Genomic DNA, 22,902 nt, shown 5'->3' with positions numbered 1-22,902 from the left:
TTTTTGAGATCTATATCGGAAAAGATATTGAAAATACCGTGAAATGTTCACAAAAATAGCCAAAAAAATGGATATGGTTGTAAATTTTCATTTAAATGTATGAATTTTCAATGATGATTATTCTCTCCTCAGTAATATAAAAACGATGTTTTTATTGTTACTTACAAATGTGGAGATAAAAATACTATATTTCGTTATAAACAATTGGTCAGTTGTGGTCGTTGCCATGGTTACAGCAGATAAATAACGAAAGTACTATTAGAACTGTTCAGGTGAGTTTGGTTTCATGAGAAAGTTAAGAATACTTTATATACTATTTTCTAAATGACAGAAGATCGAAAAACGTTAAGATTCATTGTAGCGAGACCGCGAAAGCTCATTTATAAGTGTATAGACACTCGGACAAACAAAATTTCGGATAACATTTGAATGTATGTTGAAAGTTTATGGACACTTATGCCCCCTTAGTGTCGCATGAATAGTTTTGGGGTATATGTTTTATATGTCTTTTCAGTAGAAGTATATAATGCAAATGTTATTATGTTTGAAAAAGTATACTCTAAAACATTACTTCTATACTTTCATACCAACATTGTAAGAATAATTATAAAAACCGCCTTAATATTAAGAGGACGGGATAAATATCGCTTATAATTCAGTAATAAAATCGATTTGAGGTATCCTTTGAATGATTTTTGAGACGCAAACAAGTTCAGAATTTCTATTTTCAGTTTATTGCATTTATCAGGCGTTTTAAACATTTGTTGTGCATATAGATTTCAACGCATTATCACATAAGCACGGTGTATTACACCAATTATTTTACAATATATACGTACTACCAAGTACATGACTATCATGTACAATACAATTATACCAGTTGTGTACATCATAACATAACATATTTAAAATACTAACATTGTTCACAGGCTTGCATGAATACTACGAATGATACATTGCTACAAAAGTTCATTGCATTGTAGTAAGTTCTTACAAAACCAAAAAAAGTTCCTGAAGCGGGTTACAGTTTTATACAGGTAAAAATACAATGCCATACATTCAGCATATTTCACATGAATTCTAATTCATTCACAAATTACACATGTATTAAGAAATTAAACACACAACATATCTGTATAAATGAGCCACCAGTAACATATATAATATAGAACCTTGCGTATTTGTTTAATGAAGTTGCAATGGTATAAGGTTGTCACAATCAATTGAGAATATAAACCTATCACACCGTCATATTGGTATGTTAAATGTACATAATTGTGAACAAATATAAGAGAAATTTCAACAGATTAAATATAAATGCATATAAGGTAAAGGGTATATAATATACAGCCTGTGCATACAATTGCTCTCTAATCAACGCAACCTATTTTAAAATCACAAATAAATTTATCACAATTTGTATACTTCGGAGCATAAACATATTCCTAAATGTTTATAATACAATTTATATTCTGTAAACTATAAGCTACATACTTATAACGTAACGTTTTATAGTTCGTTATGCACATCAAAATATACGCATATTAATGAAACAAGGCAGTCTGAAAGACAGCTTAATCCCCCGCCACTGTTATGGATAGTGAAAGGGTAAACCTTTGACCTTGACCTTGAACTAACATGGTTCACTCATAAATTCTGCACGTTGTCTTATGAGGTTGACCCAAGTTTCATGAAAATCCATCAAGGGGTTTAGGCGATACAGAACTCAAACCTATGACCTTGAGTTGTGACCTTGACTTTGAGTTGACATGACTGATTTATGAGTTCTTGATGGGGTGATCATTTGACCAAAGTTTGATGAAAATCCTTCAAAAATGGAAAGCTCAAACGTTTGATTCTAAGTTGTGACCTTGACCTTCAGCCATAAAAGCTGACTCACAAGTTCCGCTCATTTTCTTGATGAGGTAATCATTTGACCCAAGTTGAAGAAAATCCTTCTAGGGTTTTCGGAGATACAGAGCGGACACAAAATGGAAAGCTCAAACCTTTGACCCTAAGTTGTGACCTTGCCCTTTAGTTGGCATGTCTGACTTATGGGTTCTGCAGATAATCTTGAAGAGGTGATCATTTGATTAAAGTTTTAAAAAGTCCCTTCAAGGGGTTTTAGGAGATATAGAGCGGACACAAAATGGAAGGCGAAAACCTTTGACCTTGAGTTGTGACCTTGACCTTGATTCATGAGTTCTGTACATCGTTTGATGAGGTGATCATTTAACTTAAGTTTTATAAGAATCCTTCAAGTAGTTTAGCAGATATGGAGCGGACACAAAAGTGTTAGGGACAGACGGAAGGACGGGCGGAAGGAAGAACGGACGGAGACCAAGATATACCCCACCCCCACCACTCATGGCGGGGATAAAATAGTGCAGCCCTTTGGTGTCAATACCACTTTGATGGTCGTCAGCTGGTAACGGTAAGCCATTTTTTTTATTCCCGTCTGTATTCTGAAGACAGTTTATCTGAATGTAGCACGAGTACAGACACCGACCGGAGTATGTGTGCACGCAGAGAGTAGCTACTCGGCAGTAGTGAATTTATGTCGATAGCCTCGCTTGTGTAGTACATGGAATATCTCAATTCACCCATTTTTTTTATATTTAGAGATGTAATAGTGGTTTGGCAGAGCTGTGGATGCGCACTGGAGTAGGTGACAAGACCAGATATATTCCACTACATTTGACTGCTGAAAAGAAGCCGAGTTGTGTCGTGTTCTTCCGGCCGCTCATATTTTGACTGGGTGTGATACGACCAATAAAGTAGGCACAAAGCATTTAGCATTGAAGGCATCGCCTGAAACATCTCTGTCAGACGTTAGGAAAACAATAAATGATAAAAATCTGGAAGAAATCGTAGCAAAAGCAGAGTGGTTTCTCGTAAAAGTGTTGAAGAACGACTTTGAATATAAAACAATGGATAAATTGAGATATTCCATGTACACAAGCAAGGCTATCGACTTAAATTCACTGCCGCCAAGTAGCTACTCTCTGTGTGCACACATACTTCGGTGTCTATACTCTTGCTACATTCAGATAAACTGTCTTCAGAATATAGATGTGAATCCAACCCTATATGGATATGAACATTAAAATGGCTCCAGATTATATTTACTGTTACCAGTTAATGACTATCGAAGTGTCCCAGGCAGTATTGTGGAGGTATGTCGATGTAAGAAATGTTCAATGAAACGATGTACCTGCCAAAAGCTGGAATACCATGCTGCATATTCTGCCACTGTAGCAATAGCAATTTATGACCATTTTGAAAAATCCCCATGTACTCGTTTTCGTACCAGTAGTTCTTTAGGATGTAAAGATAATAACACAGACTTGTGCTGTATCACTTTATTGAAATAATGTTATTATGTTTAAATGAAAAAAAAACACAGGTGGAACAATTTGTTCATTATTTGTCTTTTCCGATAATGCACCATTGCTAAAATCAATGTATGTGAATACTGTAATCAGAGGCTATGTACATGTGTCAACAATGTTGAAATACCCATTATGGTATTGGTATTGACACTTTTTTTGTATTAGTATGCGTATATATAGATATGCATAACAAACTATAAAACGTTATACCTTTCTGTAAATATGTAGTTTATAGTTTATAGAATATAAATTGTATTATAGACATTTAGGAATATGTATATGCTCCGAAGTATACAAACTGTGATAACTTCATCTGTGATTTTAAAGTAGGTTGCGATATTAAATCGACATTTCACCATCGTACTATCGCATCATCGCGATTTCGTCATTGTGCCATCGCGTTTTCACCATCGTACTATCGTTGTTTCATCATCGTGTCATTGCACCATCGCGTTTTATACATCGTACCATCGTACATCGCAGTTTGGAATTCAGTAAGAAGTCGCGATTGTCCAAACGGAACACCGTACTGCGCCATATTAGATTTATCAATTGATCAGTAGTATGTCTTATATATCATATCAATATGTATGATACATCCTGCTTATCATTATGATTTATTACGTTCATCAGTATTCCATGACTCATTTTTTTAACTCTATTGAAAGCCTTGCCCGACAATAGTCTAAATCATTGCATAACTCCTAACATAAACCTTTGATCTTTAGCTGTTATTGAGCAATCAATAGTTTAACACACGATTATATAATAAATATACACAAAACTCACTTTCATCACATTTTTACATAATTATATTTTCTAAAAAGTAACAAAAAAGTGCTTTCTTATATTTAATTAGATTTGGAAAAAAAGTATTAGATTTTATCATGCATCATTAGAAGTCCAGCTAGTAGAACTTCCATTATTTAGATAAAAAATATACATGTTTGAAACATTGCGAAATGGTTCATATGAATGTCTAAGATATTTTATGAAAACAAAACAAATAAACAAAACAAACAAACAAAACACACACACAAATATAAAATAATTGTCCATTGCTGATTGGAAGTAAGTGAAACGTAGACTACTCTTCATTATAACCTACAGTATTCTCATTAAGGTTGAGATACTTTTATAAGGCATTTCCGCTAGCCACTTCACTTGTTGTAGTAAGTCGAGAGATAATTACATGAACCGCACCATGAGAAAATTAACACAGTGCATTTTCGACCAAAATGGATCCAGACCAGCCTGGGCTTCCACACAGTCTGGTCATCACCCGTATTGTTCGCTTTCAAATCCTTTTGCCATTAGAGAAACCGTTAGCGAACAGTATGGATCGCGGATGCGCAGGCTGGTCTGGATCCATGCTGGTCACAAAATCACTATGTTGGATTTCTCATAGTGTGGCTCATATTGCTTACTTTCTTTTTAGTTTCGAAACCCCTTGACTGAAAATTATGTATATAGATGGCATGATATTAACTTGGTTTATCCATTGTTGTCCATTTAGGTGTACACGAACTTGTACCTTGGTTTTTATTCTTTCAACTCATATATTCGTCCAGTTTTTTGTGCTAAAATAATTCGTAAAAGGTCATTATTAGCTGTATTTATTAGCTGTAGATAAGCAGAAAATGTCGTACAAGAAAGAAAGCTGGATTATTTTTTTGTTTGATATACTTACATCAAACATGATAATGAGGTTGTAAATTAAATTAGGTTCCCATTGAAATCATTATTTTTTATTTCATTTTTTATGTCGGGCAATGCAGCAACAAAGAAATTTCACACACATAAGCTATACTTTCCAACTATGTCCATCAGATTTGTCAAAGATAAAAAGGTACTTTAGAATTATAGAAAAAAAACAGGTAACTTAAAGAAAATAAAAAAGACTCAGTTTGAGACTCTTTGTAAAAAGTATCCTACCGAAATATGTTATTATTTTTCCACATATGAGACAAACAGATGTACATGCATGTACGAGTGCATTAAATTTCACCGATATTTAGTTCAACCTATTTTGGAAGGACAGAGTAATCACAATTATCTGTCCTCAAAATCTCAAAATTGTGATATAAAAAGTTCAAGAATGTTGACGTGCCTTTTTATCAATAGGCTGATCTGTCAATGATGATAAAATGAGATACACAGCTGATTACAAATTGTTCACTAATACCATCGTTCTATATTGTAACATATTGTATGATAAATATTAACATAACTACAAAGTACAATTTAATTCGGTTGGTTTGTCCGCTCACTGGTCATTATACGGATTACCATACTCATGGTCATAAAAGAAACTCACTTCCAAGTTTTTCTTTTATGTTGGACATGACATCATTTTCAGTGTTTTTTTTTATTTTTCTGTAGTCTGTTCTAATCAACTCTCAGATTAAAAATGGTATTCTATCAAAATAGATAAATCTGATCATCCGTCCTAAAATACTTAAATTAATGTCTGGTAATGTTATTGTAAACGGTTTGACCGATATATAGACGGTTCTGTAGAAAAAGAGTAATTAACACTCCTTACATAACCCCAAAACTTCTATTCCTACTAGGTAGTCGTTACCATAAACTGTAAACTTCTTTTTAGCCGTAAAAAATCCCTTTCATCTACCGAGCTGTTACAAACATTGCTCATTATTTAGAGCAAATATGACAGTGATGCTGAATCAGTGAATGTGTGACTTCTTGTACTTTGTACCTGATCTATTTGCGACGTTTGAACCCGGATGTTGTATACGAAGAATATACCGGAAATGTAATCCCTGTATTTTCGAAATATACAAACTATACATATCCCGTATATCCGGAATATACGGGAAATATACGGACTTGTATACAAAGAATATACGGGAAATGTAAGTCCCGTATTTTCAAAATATACAAATTATTTAAATCCCGTATTTTTGGCATATATGGGAATAATATGGAGTTGTATACCAAGCATATACGGGACATATACGTCCCGTATTTTCGAAATATACAAATTATTTAAATCCGTATTACCGGCATATACGGAAAATATACGGAGTTGTATACGAAGAATATACGGGAAATTTAATCCCTGTATTTTCGAAATACATATCCTATACATATCCCGTATATCCTGAATATACGGGAAATATACGGAGTAGTATACAAAGAATATACGGGAAATGTAAGTCCCGTATTTTCAAAATATACAAATTATTTAAATCCCGTATTTCTGGCATATACGGGAATAATTCGGAGTTGTACACCAAGCTTATACGGGACATATACGTCCCGTATTTTCGACATATACAAATTATTTAAATCCCGTATTTCCGGCATATACGGGAAATATACGGAGTTGTATACGAAGAACATACGGGAAATTTAATCCCTGTATTTTCGAAATATACAAACTATACATATCCCGTATATCCAGAATATACGGGAAATATACGGGGTTGTATATGAAACATACACGGAAAATATACGTCTCGTATTTTCGTAATATACGGATTTATGTATTCCCGTACACCAGACATATACGGAAATATACGGTGTTGTATACGATCAGAATAACCCTTTTTAGAATTTCCCGTATTTCAATAATATACTGGGTATCGTATACTAAGAATTCCGTATATCATAGTATACGGAAATCCGTATTTTATTAGTATACGGACTTTTAAATATACAAGCCCCGTACACGCCCGTATTTTAGTTTTCCCGTATTTCTTCCCGTATATTGGTAATATACGGGATCCCGTACACTCCCGTATATTAACTCTTTTTTCGCAGTGAATTAAAATATAGCAATGAGCATGTCAGAATGAAAACAATCAAGGCCTTCTTGTGGTTTATCGTCTAATTTACCACGGTTCATCGTTCAGATGCATCAGTATTTTACCACTCGGGCTAACGCCCTCGTGGTTCAATTCCTACGCATCTGAACCCTGAACCGTGGTAAATCAAGACGATAAATCACTCAAATGCCTTGATTATTTGTTAAATAAAGCCTGGATTCGGCCTACCGAATGAATTATTGGCAACTGGTGAGTAAATTATTCAAACGGCAAAGGTATTATCTTTCTAAAGTTATAATATGATACCAATACATCTGACATGTTCAATAATTCAAAAAAGTCTTAACATCAGCTTGAATGCTCGGATCTATATAGTCATGGATAGTTATCTCAGTAACTAGCACACATACCTATACATACTTATTATTTCACCATGTATTTACGACTGTGAGAAGTTTCAATAAAAAACTACATTGCATAGAAATTCTATTCACGAAAATGTTTTCAAAATTGTGATTTTCTCATAGACTCCTATTATAAAAATGTGTGTAAGGTCAAAACTTTTCAAATCAGTCTAGCAAAAAATCGAGCACACGACCCTTTCTTTTTTATCTGCCGGATTTTCTAAGAATATTCTGAAATTTAGAAAATTCAAGGTTTTATAAAATTCTACATTTTACAAAAAAAAAGTTGTCCGAACGTGCTGATCTCCCTTACCACTGTATAAATGAGTTTATACCAAAGATGACATTGTATCAACGCTCAGTAACAATAAAACGAAAATATATAGACGAACAAGCTGTACACTAAAACTGACTGGATACTACACCCGACAGACGAAGACAATTAAAAATGTTATAATTCACGAAGGGTGTATTGCATATCAAATCGGTTTTACTGAATGAAACATGAAATAAGATTGTTGTTAATTGTAGTTTTCTACCATTATAATTAGCACCTGTTACACATGTTAGGTTCTATTCTTTGATGTTTTAGGTGATCATATCAAAAATATGTCAGTACAACCGTGTCATACTTTTTCTACTGTATCGCCTCCTCCAGTATCTACAGGTCTGGAGTCAACAAATGCGTCCTCATTCTTCCTGTTGGGAAAATTATCTATCCAAACACTTTTAATGCAATTAACATGTTTTGAACTGTAGAAAAAGTAAAAGTTTGTAGGACCTCCAAGCGTGTTTGATAAGGCACATTTGTAAACTGCTCCTTGACCCCTGTTATTAAAACTTGTATCAGAGATAGCTTCTAAATGAATGCTAGAATGCTCAGAAGAATATTTCATTTTAAATTTTAGTGTGTAAGGAGTATCTCTCTTTGGTAACAGGAGTGATTCCGATAACTCTACTGACATGTTCTTCTGTTGATTCACATGAAATGTTTTCTCAAACTTGATATCTTCTATATAGAACATACACTCTAAAGTGATTACAACAGTTGTGTCCTTTATGTAAGAGTATCTAGCAGATCGATTTGTATCTTTATTTTCATTTTTCAATAAGACTGGTTCAATGTTTTGCAAGGAAAACCCACGAATTGCAAAATCTCTCGAAACTTTGCCTATAAGCGTACATTCTATTTCGGTTACGAATGATGTTTTCAATCGATTCCAATCTTCTGGAACTGGTGAAACATCCACAGATATTCTTCGTTCCACTCGTTTAACAACACGGTGACATGGAACCGCATCGCTTTCTTTATCATTTATATTTTCAATGATATTTTCCATTTCTTGCATTGTGTAGAAACCTTTGCCCTTCACACATTTCAAAAACTCCAGATTCTCAAGCCCTGGAAGTCGCAAGTAATAAAATGCTTCACCAAGGGTATTACGTATGGTTTTCCCATTGGCTGTCAGATCATTGTGTGCACACTGACGCTCAGCCCATTCAATAGCTTTGTTAAATAAATATGTCTCATCCTCGGATAAAGTATCACCTTTCAGAATGTAGGTCAAGCAGGTATTCGAAATTCGAAGGAAACCATCTGAATCTAGTACTTGTTTAGCGTTGTCATCAATAGAAACACATGCAGTGTCCCTTAACTCGGTTAGGTTATACAGCAACGCTAATTCTAGTATTTCGCAAGCGTTGTCAGGTCGTAAGCAAGTAGCCAAAAATTTTGCGCAGTAGTTTACTAAACATGAAATTTGGTACAAATGTGCAAGTTCCATGACCTTTGGTGTGGTAGCCTCTTCCAAAGTAGTCTCGTCACTGTAAATATACCTGTGATAAAAAGAAGTAAATTGGATGATCCTTGTAATCATGTACTAATTTCTATAGTAGTAATGTAGAAGAACGGTATTTTGCGTTTTTTAATGTTGACATTTTATTGTGAGACGATATATAATTAAAATGTGGAAAACCACAGATCACCAAACACGACAAAAGCGAAAATGTTGCAGGCTCGGTTTGATCGAGCCTGTTCATGGACGGTAGTGGAAGTGCAAGCTACTGTCCACGCCCTCTAGCCCCGGGTTAAGCCAGAACGCAATATTTGCACATGTTATAAGTACCAGAATGTAATTTAGAGACATCCGCATTCATATATCGGTACACATGGAACCTTCAGTGATGTACAGAGTGAAATTCCATGAAAAGAGGCGTATGGTCCCCAGATAAACTAATGGCTGTGCCCTAAACGAGAAAATAATGAGCAGAACTTAACCAAGTGGATTTTAGAGAGGGGATCTTTGGTTATGGAGCCTGCATAACACAGAACTGCCAAAAGACAAAATTAAAAAGCAGGCATACCCAAAGGAAAATTTACCCTCGACACGTGTTATTCTACAATAATTTCTAATACCACCGAGTGAAGCAGTATAGGTATGCGAGTATATATTCAAGGGTGAAATTTCTTTCTTTTCCGTTACTATACCGTACTTGGTCAAATTGATGAATATGATTTAAGCAAAAGCCTGTTCGAAAGCGGATGCTAGGCAGTGCACGTGTATATAAGCTTACATATCAAAGAAATAAGATATTAATTGTTTCTGTAAAATTATCATAAAAAAAATTGTCTCTATTTTTGTCAAATAACATAATTATCAAAGCTACTTATACTCAGCCCCAAATCTATTTCTAAATCAAATGATTACTATAATTACCGCAACACTAAATCCAGTATCTCTGATTGAGTGGTAAGTAGATCGAATTCTGCTTTGCTCTCTGAACACTGACCAAAAAACATTCCCTGGAAAAACGGACTTCTTGCTGCTAGGACTATTTTGTGCGCACGAATTCTGTCCGTTTTGTCATCTTCCACATGGTCTTGACATCTGAATTTTACATCTGTCCACATATTGTTGATATATAAATGAAGCATACATGTCCCGAGCTTCTGTTCAGTCTGCCAGTACACTGTGTTATCATTTTCTTTATGTTCCGTCAAATTGTTTGGACTCGATGATTCCTCCATCTTCGCAATTTCCTTTTATCCCCTGTCTCTGGTAGATATTAAACTTACGTTGCTGGTGCTTGAACAAGATTCTGAAATAAGATAATTTCATAATTGATGTAACTTTTCGGTAATAGAATTTTTCTACAAAATGTTGTAAGAATAGTATGTATGCTCAAACATCTATGAAACAGTTCCTAAATGTTTCTGAAAAAAGTGACGTTGAAGAACTAAATGTAAGTTTTATTAGATTTTCTGGTCCTTTGGAACAATGAAATTTATTTAATATTTATGTACAATGGAAGTTCGTTTAAGCAAGCCGGTGCTTGGGATCGATGTGGGGGGGGGGCGTCAGGGGCGTTGCATATGTCATTTCTCATAAACAGAAAGGTCGTTTTTCTTAGTTCCGTTCTCTGCTTCCAAAGGATCTTCTTATAGGTTATATTAAGTCATTATGTTTGCATATGTCAACTACAGTTAAACCTGTATTAAGCAGACCGTCAAGGAAGCAACGCAATCTGGTTGCTTAAGACAAGTTGAAATTAGAACGAAATGTCCGTTTTGGAAGTTACCTGATTGGATGCTTAAGGCAAGTGGTTGTTTGATACAGGTGGCCGCAAGGCAGGTTGAACTATATATAATCTATTGAGCGATTAGACTTATATGCCAATTTAAAGATTTTTCAGACTTATGTATAAGCGAGCATGTGTACCATGCAAAACTAAAATCAAGCGAAAATGTAAATACAAGTTTATAAAACGTTGAATTTTTAATTAAACACCACAAAAGAGTTTTAATATGGAATTGTACTCTAACTGTTAAGCAATAAATGAAATAGAAAGCAATTTCTATTCAAATAAAGTTGAATTACAGATTCATTTGTATAAGTTTACATGCAATTGCGTTGTCACGAAGACACGTATTATCAAATTTCTGTCGCATGCGGCATCAAAGTAAACCGTATCTTCTTTAAATAAATGTTATACATCAAATGCTTTTAATACGGTTATTGATAACAATTTGAGATATTTAAGTTTATCCGTGGACATGTGTACTATGCCCCAACGATAACTTGATATTTACAAACATGACTATAAATAGATTAAACTGGAACATAGGGAATTCAACATTCCTAACATGTTACAATCTAAATATTTCCAGGTTTTGTACCAGTTACGAATTACCTCAGTGGTAAAGCATACAGTCCATGTTCAACAGATTTTTTTTTTTGCCGTGTGGGTTCGAAACTCAGCATCGATATTTAATTTTTTTTTAATTTTTATTTCACTTTTGCATAAAAATTAAGATTCCCTCATGAGCTCTGTGACAACACGACAGAGGTATCTAAAGGCGAGATGGCAAATCAGAATAGTTTATTACATAAAAAAGATGATATTGATTAAATGCATGCACTAAGCCATGCAAATAATGAACATACTAGTGTGTTATATAAAGACATATATACAAATACAAGTATGCCCACGGGCAGAGTGTCGAGCCCACCAGCACCTTTGACCTATAAGTGTGACCTTGACCTTGGGCCTAGGGACCTGCTTCTTACGCGTGACACTCCATTTTATAATTGTGAACATTCTTGCCAAGTTACATCAAAATCCTACCATGCATGAAGGAGAAATGCTCCGGACAAACCTAAATTTGACCTTTGAGATAGGAACATGGGGTTTGCGCATGACGCGCCTTCTCATTGAGTTAAACATTAATGCGAAATATAAACAAGATTGGTCCATGCATGTCAAAGTTATGGTCCGGACAAAATCGGACGGACGCACGCACGCACATACACCAAAACTGGCGACTATATCGAGCTCACCGCAAGCGTGCTCGACAACAAGCCATCAAAGAAAGAAACAAAATACGGAAGCAAAAATGAAAACGAATAGGATTTGAAATGAAAGAAATACTTATATTTGCTTGTCAAGTAATGTGCAAGCATTATGAATGGTTATTTCATCAGTGATCATGAATTGACTCGTCTACGCGTTTCGGCGGAAATCACGTTATCATTGGGGATTAGTATAAATGTTTTGCGCTGTCATTTAACTACATGTAATTGTGATTTCAAAAATAGCTGTTTTCAAAGGGTATCCAGTTCATTTAAATAACCGAGTCATCAAAACTCAATCTTTTTATCTGTGACATTTCCCGACTACAGTTATCTGTTAAGTAGTTGGCAAATTAAGCAAATAATATAAGTATTGACATTTGAATGTCTAAACCGATATCAATATCTTAGGCTATCTTTATAATCTGTTTTTCTGTGTAGAATATATATTTTTTGTTCAAAATTTAACTTGCATTGTTGCTTCTTTTGCCAAGCGAATAAAACTGTTGTAACAAGGAATTGGCATGTAACGGGGTATAGTTGCACACCTTACGTCTTAATGTTATGTATCAAATACATGTGCAAATCGCTCTGAACAGATAACTTTGATTCACATTTCCCTGTCCTTACATGCACAACCATTGATACCAGCTCTGTTTTCTATTACGGCCTGTTGCTTCAATCAAAGTAACCCACTTTTCTATCTTAACTGACTGAGCTTTTGATGTAAATCATTTCTTCTAATAATTACCAGCAGACGCAACAAGCAGACGCACCATGTAATACCAACTGTCTTTACTATGCTTAAAAGTTATACCAATCCCTTTTCATATTCTAACTGACGCAACTGTTTCATATAAATATCAATGTGTCCTATATTTACATGCGAAACACGCCATACCAACTCTTTGACAATACTAACCTACCAAACTTTCCCCCCACCTTTTTGAATATTGAGGCAGATGATTAAACAAATACTTCTCTAACATTTACATGTACAATCCTTAATACCTACTCCTTTTTACTATACTTACAAATAATACAGACCTGCTTGGCTGAAATGGGATATTGTCCGCCTTCCGGTCTCGGGTTTAATTACTTTTCTCAGGTTGACAATATCCCTTATCACCCTATATATATTCCTATTCTAATTGTACGTAGATGTATCTATAAATTTACAGACACAATACGTAACACAATATAATTGAAAAGGTTCTAAAATCAATTTTTATTTGTCTTGTTACTGTACATCTTACTGGTTTGAACATAAAATTACCCCTGTCAAAATAATCATTTGGTCAACTGATACCTAAAATAATGACAAAATAAAATCATACTTACATGTGTTTAAGTTTAATATTTCCCTTGAATCCTGTCCGATAAATTTTAAAACTGTTTAGTATATTGCTAAAGGCGATACATGCAAGAATGAAAAAGTATATAAATCAGTAAGTAGAAGAGTTTTATCTCATTTATTGATTTAAGTTGATCAACCTTGCAAGATCGTCATGTCAATTTGCGGCAACGATTTTTAGTGATCAACACAATATATCAAAGTGGGTTTCAAATTTCTTATTGATCACATAACACTTTAATGTATGCTTATCATCTATTAAAAGAATTACATTGTCAGATTTGCCTGTGAATAGTCGGCCCATTCAATTCGCTCTATTCATTGAAGTTACATTAAATTATTATTATTACTATTATTATTATATTACACTTTGTATATAACGAACATAAATATAATATTAAAAGGATATTGTTTTTTCTTTAATATTTTTTTGTTGTTGTTGTTTTTTTTTGGGGGGGGGTTGTTGTTTTTTGGGTTTTTTTTTTTTTGTTTTGTTGTTGTTTTTTTTTAGTTTTTTTTTATATTTTCATCGAATGGTATACTGAAATATGTTTTTCTTTTAAATTTCATGAGATGGAAAAACTAACCCTATTCATGATTTTTGTTTATTTGATACAATATAGATTGAAAACGTCTTTAACAACAACGTTACATTTTCCTTATATCCGAAGTTGAGTATTCTTAGCAGCATCAGCGAGGATAGTTAATATAAAAGTGTATTTGTTAAAGTTGTGCACAACAAGCTTTCTTCATGTTTTGACATGCTGTTTTATTTGCTGGCGTAAAACGGCCTATTGAGCATTGTTCCTTTGCCGTGTACTCGAATGCGTACTAGAAAGGGGATGCGATCATTGTGAAGCTTTTCATTTTGTTTGGAGCAGGACGAATATCGAGAGATTTCGTAGGTGTATAATATGATTTTCTCCTCAGAAACAAGTTCGCACTATGAACTATTTGGCCCTCAATATTAAAATGATCGAGTAGGGTTCTCCGTGACCGAGTGGTTTTTAAAGTTTGCTTGGTTGCCTTCTTTACTTCTGTAGATTTATTTGTACACGTCTTGACGAAAAAAAGAAACAGCATTTAATGCTTAAATTAATGCTTAAAATATATTATAATAATTATACACTATCACAAATGCTTGAGTTAGTTCATTTCTCTTACCTCGGTGAAGGATGATGCGTGGTTGCGTGAAAACCAGAAACATGAATTGTTATATCTCACCAAGCTGTCTTGGCAATTAGTTCCAGTGACCAGTCCTGCAAGCGGAACTATTATTGATAGAAACATTACTAAAGCTTAGTCACACCACCACCAGAATGGTTTTACTTTATAAGATTATCATTTTTGGACATACAAACTTCTTTAACGTATTTTACAGAAATGGCGTGATTAAATGTAAATGTATTGTGACACAGTGCTATTCATCTTGTACACAGTGTTCAGTTCAGTGAAGTAATTAAATGTTTTAAATGTAAAATAGTGCTTAAATTCATCAAATATGCAGAACAGATTGAATTAAAATGGTATTTACATTTAAGTATTTAAACATATGACTGTCAACATTCGCTAGAAATTGCCTACAATAATTAACTAAACAATTACCGTAATATGCAATTAACAAAACATACTTAGCACAGTCTTTGCCTTTATTTCGAGTATTAGTAAGTCCTTTCAGACTACACTAGTTTATTTTTTTAAGTTCCTAACTTTACATCCTGGACATATCAATGCTGGTGACGTACGAAGATATAATATCGTCACTCGATATAAATATTTGTTTTAGATGGAATGCTTTGGAATAGATCAAAACTTAAGATTTTTATCAAGAAGGCATTGTAAGAAGTTTTTGTTAATATTTAAATGCCAAACTACCATGCATTTCTTGGTTTTGGCACATTCAGATAAAACTCTAACCTAAGTAATGCGTGTCCAACATTGTTGTAGGCATTTTAAAAGAATGCAATATAGCGGATCTTTTGAATTTTTTAACAAAGTCTGTCTTCAAATTTCTTTAAAGAAAATTTAATGTCACTGGAAAAAATGATATTTAAATATCATTTCATCGTATTGTTTTGACAACGTTCCTAAATCTTGTTAAATATACTTAAACATTGATATAAATTCTGTTAGCAATTAAGGAATTAAGGAAGTTAAGACTTATTTTATACACACTTAATCAAAGGAGTGAAAGTGCTGGAAGATCGATTGTCTCTGAACAACACAGATTGTACATAAAACTATATATCTGTAAATATCAGGAAAACAGGTAAAAGATTGCGACAAAACTGTACACAAATATTTACTTTTAACCATATTTTTGACCTTAACTTTTTTTATATAGGAACGCATGTGCTTGTTTTATGCATTCAGTTATCATGGCCAACTAGGCTATGAAGTATCATAGCAATATCTTTAATAATAATCGAGAGATGTAACAAAATTGAACTGCAAAACTGTCAAAGTTTGCACAACTATTAAAGTCATATAAAATGTAAGGGTTTTGACCCTAGATGCCACTAATAAATAAAAATGTTTCACACCATCACAATCAAAGATTTTTAACCGATCTCGGTTCTATATTATTCTCTGAATCCGAATCAACTATTTGTCTAATTTCTCAAACGTTTTTCTTTCTTTTTCAGCTTAATAAAATCTTATTGATGCTTCTATCAAAATCGCTACAAATAATACTTACAATTTATTCTAGCTGTAATCTTCAAATAACGTCTTAAAGACCAGAACAGTGATCAAGATCAAGGAAGGTGCAGAAAAAAAGGAGATTAAACTTAATTTGTAAAAGTTTACAGAATGCAATCATCTCGAAACGAACTCCGTGACCTCAATTTGTTATTGGTAATTGTTTATTTTTAATTTATTCTGTGAAGTCAAAAAATGAGCAAAATTTGTGAACAATCTGTTTCTGGAAAAGGAATGCGAATGCCAGATGTACCTTTATACGCAGAGAAAAGATCTCAGAAATGTAACCGAACTAAATGAGATAAAACTCTGATAGATTTTGTTCCGGGCCCAACGTTAACATTTATAGCTTTGGACAAAGTTTTATGAAGATCTGCGACTGGCGTAATCTAGTATATCTGCACTGTTCGACCTGCTTAAACTTGCATTTACAATATAATATTTCAACTGACATAGTGTTTTTATGTGACAAATTTAACCTGTCCACATGCGGGACTCATGTACCAACATATCAACACATTTTACAAATCTCAGGATTTGTGTAATTTTATGTTATCTCAGATGTAAGATTGTTATAAGGCATTTCAAGTAGAATCACGTGTAATAATACAGGTAGATAACAAAACACTTTATTTAGTTGCAGTTTAAACATGTTAGCATTTTGATATGATTAATCAAATTAACAACAGTCTAGCAATACAAAGTCTGAACCTGCAGTGAACGATCTGAAACTTGTTTTACGACAGCTAAGACTAAATTATTTACATTAATATATATTAGGAGGCAAAAGGCTCGAATGTTGTTCCCTTGCATATGGACATGTTAACAGTACACTTTAATATAAGTATTTACGTCCTTTGGGCTATTTAATGAAACTTTTCAAGTAGATATGTGTGTAGTAGAAAACAAAATATTTAAAATTATTCTCGTCAATAGGTTTTAAACTAAACGATTAGGCAAGACGTTAAGAAAACTGGTATTGTAAAAGTTTATTAGATAAAGGACATTTAAGTATGCGGGTATGTGAATTGTTAGTTCTTAGGAGTAACTTTTCTAGAAACACAAATTAGACACATAAGACATCTGCTTGTGTCTAAAGGATCTCTGGCGATGCAAGATACTCTGTGTTTGTGTCTGTGCAATGGTAAAATGTGTAAACAAGTATTTTTTTATATAGGTCATGATTAATTTAAAATTCTTTACAAATGTAAACGATTATACAATACCTGTCTAGAATTTTACTTGTTTGCTAAAGGGGACAATAAAGTATTCATAAGATAACTCCTCATTTGTTTTACGTCAGCAAGACTACATTATGTCACTTTATATTCTTTTGCTTTGTCGTTATGTGTTATTAGAATTTTAAAATCCTCTTTCATAATTGATCATTTATCACTAACCTCCTTTTGTTGGAAACAAAAAAAACTAGGACAAAAATCCAACAGTGAAAGCCACGTTCAAACAACGCAGCATCCTCAAATTGCAACGTACAGTACGCAGATGTGCACACTACCAACACATACACATATATATACACTCACACACAAAGCAAACGCACAATGACAAAACGAACAAATAAAAGAACACGGTGGGACAACGCCATGGAACAGTCAGTGGCAAAAACACCACACGGGGAGAGCTTTATCCGGTTTATGGTGTGCATCTATCCTTACTCTTACCCTCACCATGTTTCGAAGTCAGGGGACAGTGTGAATAAAAGTAATCCCGTCAGGTGAATCTCTAACACGCGGAATGACATCAACCGGCATGGCATGTACAGAAACGCTCTTGTATAATTATATAAAAAGGAAACCTTAAGAAAAGAAAACGCATGTACTCAGTGCTTCCGCACAAGACAGGGCATCAAGTGAAACACGCTGAAGGGCCCGACCAAACAGGTCAGAAGACAGAAAGTCAGACAGTTCAGTCCTGGTGGGATTTAAAAATAAATTTTGCAGAGTCCTATCCCTCTTCCGTCAGACAAAATCAAAGAGGTAATACAGCGCAGTGGGCTGAACACTAAACATGCGGTGTCTCAAAACAGATGGGTCGTAACCTCTTTTAAGAAAACGTTTTATAATTTTACTAAATACAGTTAGAACATTACCATGACCCTAATTCTTACGAAGTTTTTAAACCACATCCGCATAAAATAGCTTTTTAAAACACTTTCTTGCAGAAGTTTCTTTGTATTGCTACTGAAGTTTAAACCAAATCTGAATTATGATAGTAAAATTTAGCAAAACATTTATGCAATTTGTAATAACTATGACAACGGTGACCTTGCCGAAGACGTTTATTGTAATATATTGAGTACGTTACATGAAATCCTCAACACGACTATACACTTGCAAACCGAATTAACAGAGAATTATATACCCCCTGAGGTACATCCCAATTCAAAATGGGGGCAATTTGTAATACTGCAATCAAAATAATCCCTCTTGTCATAAATTTTGGTATGCATGATATTGTTATAAATAGATGTAAATAAAATATAGCAGCAGTATCCGGATCTAATTTAACTGGACCTCTCAGGCTAAAGATTGTCCATCAATAGACTTAAAACCAGATTATCCATATTAAGAATCATCCAGATAACAAGATGTATAATTAAATACTGTAATAATGTTTACCTGCGTTTCTGGAGAAAGGCTTTTTAATAAATATGAAAACAAATCTGCGACAAAGAGTGGACAATTTGTTCTCATGGGAATACAATTGTCTGAAAACTGCATTCTTAAACCTGACGTAAATGAAAAGGCTTAAAAGGAAAGAACTTTACAAACTTCGTCACAGGTCCACACTCTAGTTCTTTCTGATGTCAGAGACCCTTTCCTCCAGGGCAATATTTGTATTTATTGCTTGTTCAAAGTCCGCAAACCAAGATGATTCTTGCAATCCGTTTATCATAGCTTTTAATCGAGATATATTTCTTTAAATATGTTTTCTTAATTACAAACAACACTTCCTAATCAGCCCCCACCAAAATATCAAAATTTCGCTTTAAACGTTCAATTAAAAGAAATATTTATAATTAAGATACACATCCATAATTGTAATTTGGCTTCTTTATTATCGTTAATTTTTATTTACATCTTTTTGTATGTGACAATATCATTTACACAAATCATTGTGACATTCTATCTCGAGCGCACGATATCTAATCTCGATCGCCTGACATCTTATCGCGATCGCTCGACATCTTATCTCGAGCGCAGGCTTTCTTATATTCAGCGCTCAACATCTAGTGCATAACACCTTATTTCATGCGCATGATATCTTACCTTGAGTGATCGACATATTATCTTCAGCGCAAGATGTCTTATCTCGAGCTCACTAGATCTGACCTTGAACGTTCTTAAATCGTATTAAGATCGCGCTTCAAACTATCTCGAGCGCATGGCATTTTATTTCGATCGCACGACATATTTTCTCGGGCGCACGAAAAATGTTTCGATGACTTAAGATGATTTAATTCTAAAAATAGTACATGTTCCTAGCATAATAAACAGGTTTCTTTTCAGTTAAAAATACGTTAACAAAAACACAGAACGGAGAAGTATCTATGTTACACGTTTGCGACTTTAAACTACAAAATGTATAGGAACCGAAACCGACTCAGGTGAATTCTCATGATAAATTTAGTTTGTTATTAATGTTATAGAAATGATATAGAATGCAAAGAAGCTAAAGAAATTAATTTGCTAAAACAAAAACTAAAAACTGGAAAGACGTAATACAAATTTTGACAAGCATCGGGATGTAGGGAAGTCGATAGTTCGTAAATACATGCACTACACTAAAGATGATTGGCAGTAAAACAACATTATTTACGCTAGTAACTCTGCACGCCATATATCGATTATACAGTTTATACTTCTTCATTATTGCGTTTGATTTATTCAATAAAATATTTCTTATTCAAAAATGCCAAGTTCTATATTTAGAGTACAACTAATTTGTCCTGACATCTTATCAAAACATTATACATATAAAAGATATTTGATACTCCGTCTGTGTATATTAAAGTTTCGTAATGATTTAAGGCAATCTATGGAGATATTAGTAATTAAGGAGTTATATGTACTTCTTTTAACTGAAGGTTTAAAGAGACTAGGAAGTGTTGTTTGAAAATAAGACATTTATTTTTGTGAACATTAAGGTTTCACAATGACTTTAAGCAATTTTTATATTAAAAATAATATGTATTTCATTTAGCTCAAAGTAAAAAAGAGATTTACATCACTGGTTAGGAAGTGTATCTTGTAATTAAAAACAGTATTTACAGACTACAAAATGTCTAAATTCAAAACTATTATAAACGGGAAGAATTGCGAGGATTATCTTGAGTGCCCAATCTGTCAGTGTGTTTTCACGGATCCAAGACACTTTTTTCCATGTCTTCATACATTTTGTTGTGAATGTTTAGTTAGAAATATAGAAACTTGCATCGAAAATCCTTATTATGAAATAACGTGCCCGCTTAGCAGGACTGCTTCAGAAAAAACGGTTTCCTTCTTCATAGGTCGTCCAAGAGCGAAGTGGTTGGAAGCATTTCCTAAAAATAGAAACATTTCTGATGTGCTTGAATTACTAAAGAGGGAAGATGAATATTGTTGTATTCATCCAAATAGGTTAGTTGAATTAATCTGTGTGGATGATAGTGCCTTGTGCTGCAGCGAATGTTTGTTGCGGAAACACAGGCGTTGTGGAATAGTAGAGAGGATAGAGGATTACACTCCAACATATTTAGAAAAGACCCGTGAAGAACAACTGTACTTTGAAAATGGGACGGAGGCCGACATAACATCAGCTAAGACACTTTTTGACGCGAATAATTTAATGCTTAATCGTTTGAAGGGATTTGAAAAGCAGTTACAAGACGTTATAAAAAATTTCGAGCGAATACAGTATGACATATTTTTGAAAATCAGTTCACTTAAACAGCACTACAAGAAAGATATCGAAACATTAAAAAAGAAAGTAAATGAATCAGCAAGTTTGTTAACTCTTTTACAGTGTCAAAGTGATATCAAATCATCGAGGAAAGACTTTGGTGACTTACTTGCAGATATTAGAAGAATTGACGGCCGCGTTACCGAAATTGTGCCAGATGTTAACTTATTGCAAGAAGAACTTGAGAATCTAAAAATGTCCCTCATCAAAGACTTAGACACAAAAAGTAATAATTCTTATACATGTACCGACGACGAGACAAGAGAGCGCTCGGGGGGAAATTCTTCAGATGTTTCTGAAATTAAACCTTGCCGTGAATTGAATTCGGCGCGCTTCCGATCGTTTGGAGTGTTGGGCTTTCCTGGTATGAATAAGGACTATAAAGAATTTTTTGGCGGAGATGAAGATGACGGCCGTGCCAAAAGTGCCTGTAAGACCCAGAACAGAAATAAGCGAGATAAAGAAAAGCCTCGGATGCTACATAGACGTACTACAACAGAATACAATAGAAGACCTCGACCGCCGGAATATACTAGCATAGAACTGCTGATTTTATGAGACAAACATATTGGGACTTTCTTAGCAGTAATTTCGTGTTCGAAGTTTGAAAAGGGTCCATTTTTCAAAGAAACAGAAAAGCTGCTTACTTGCGTAAATATGCATCTAGATATTTCCAATCGAAACTTCAAGTAATAAATAGTAATTTTTCGATGATATGGTGTTTATAGATCTGTGAAAGCTTTGTAAACCAAGCGAGCGTAACGAGCATTGTAATTCATCAGTTGCATTTGTAGTTTTATAATAGGTACATTTTGCAAGTTATTTTATTATCTTACCATTTGATTGCTTATTATGAAATAATCTTGAACATGAAATATTAAAATCATACGCCGTCTATGTTAATGGTTTTAAAAGAAAAATTTTACAATACAGATATGGTACATTGTCAAAATTTGATCAAATACTGGTTGGGAAAATCGGCAAAGATACCTTTTCAATTATTACTATTATACCAGATTTATATAGTAGTCATAGGAAAAAGAGATCAATATAATTGCACCTTTACTAATCCAACTTACTAGGTGTTCTGTATTACAAAAGTGCTTCTATTGTGGCATTTTGGTACAAGCAAAACTGTATTTTCTGCACTGGTAAATACTTACTGGTATTTCATTTTATTATCGGCTTGTTGAAAGTTATTTTTTACCGAAGTAAGTTGACAAAATCATAGGAAGCAGGCTTTGAGAGGTATATCAAACACATGTGAATAAATCCTAAATGTTTTTGTTGTGCAAAAAAGTATGACGTTGTGTCATAAACCGTTTTCATTCTCCACTCAATTAGATGATTGTAAGGGAAGTAAACTAATAGATATCTCTGCTTATAAGTACTAGTCCAAGGTAAGAGTTGTCATTCTTTGCGGATCACAACTTTAAATTAAATATTAAAACT

At 33.8% G+C, this 22,902-nt stretch overlaps 2 protein-coding genes across 2 annotated transcripts; one reads left to right on the top strand and one right to left on the bottom strand.

Moving 5' to 3' along the window:
• Nucleotides 1-8,024: 8,024 nt before the first annotated feature.
• On the bottom strand, nt 8,025-10,664 carry LOC128554814 (BTB/POZ domain-containing protein 6-B-like). The gene is made up of 2 exons (XM_053536126.1): nt 10,305-10,664; nt 8,025-9,423 (listed from the first exon to the last, which is right to left on the bottom strand). Exons 1-2 carry the CDS (start codon nt 10,613-10,615, stop codon nt 8,214-8,216), a joined length of 1,521 nt encoding a protein of 506 aa, XP_053392101.1. The 5' UTR covers nt 10,616-10,664; the 3' UTR covers nt 8,025-8,213.
• A 10,126-nt stretch (nt 10,665-20,790) lies between these two features.
• LOC128554815 (E3 ubiquitin-protein ligase TRIM13-like) lies at nt 20,791-22,008 on the top strand. Its single transcript, XM_053536127.1, has one exon. The coding sequence runs from the start codon at nt 20,791-20,793 to the stop codon at nt 22,006-22,008; it is 1,218 nt and encodes a 405-aa protein (XP_053392102.1).
• Nucleotides 22,009-22,902: the final 894 nt, after the last annotated feature.

The sequence above is a fragment of the Mercenaria mercenaria genome, unplaced genomic scaffold (assembly GCF_021730395.1).
Source record: "Mercenaria mercenaria strain notata unplaced genomic scaffold, MADL_Memer_1 contig_769, whole genome shotgun sequence".
Classification (NCBI taxonomy): Eukaryota; Metazoa; Mollusca; class Bivalvia; order Venerida; family Veneridae; genus Mercenaria; species Mercenaria mercenaria.
Note: the sequence above shows the minus strand (reverse complement) of the source record. Positions and strands in the feature narration are given on the sequence as shown.

Coding starts and splice junctions, on each gene's coding strand:
- LOC128554814 (XM_053536126.1), bottom strand. CDS start 10,615: ATGGAGGAATCATCGAGTCCAAACAATTTGACGGAACATAAAGAAAAT. Junction 9,424..10,304: donor ATACTGGATTTAGTGTTGCG/GTAATTATAGTA, acceptor TTTTTATCACAG/GTATATTTACAGTGACGAGA.
- LOC128554815 (XM_053536127.1), top strand. CDS start 20,791: ATGTCTAAATTCAAAACTATTATAAACGGGAAGAATTGCGAGGATTAT.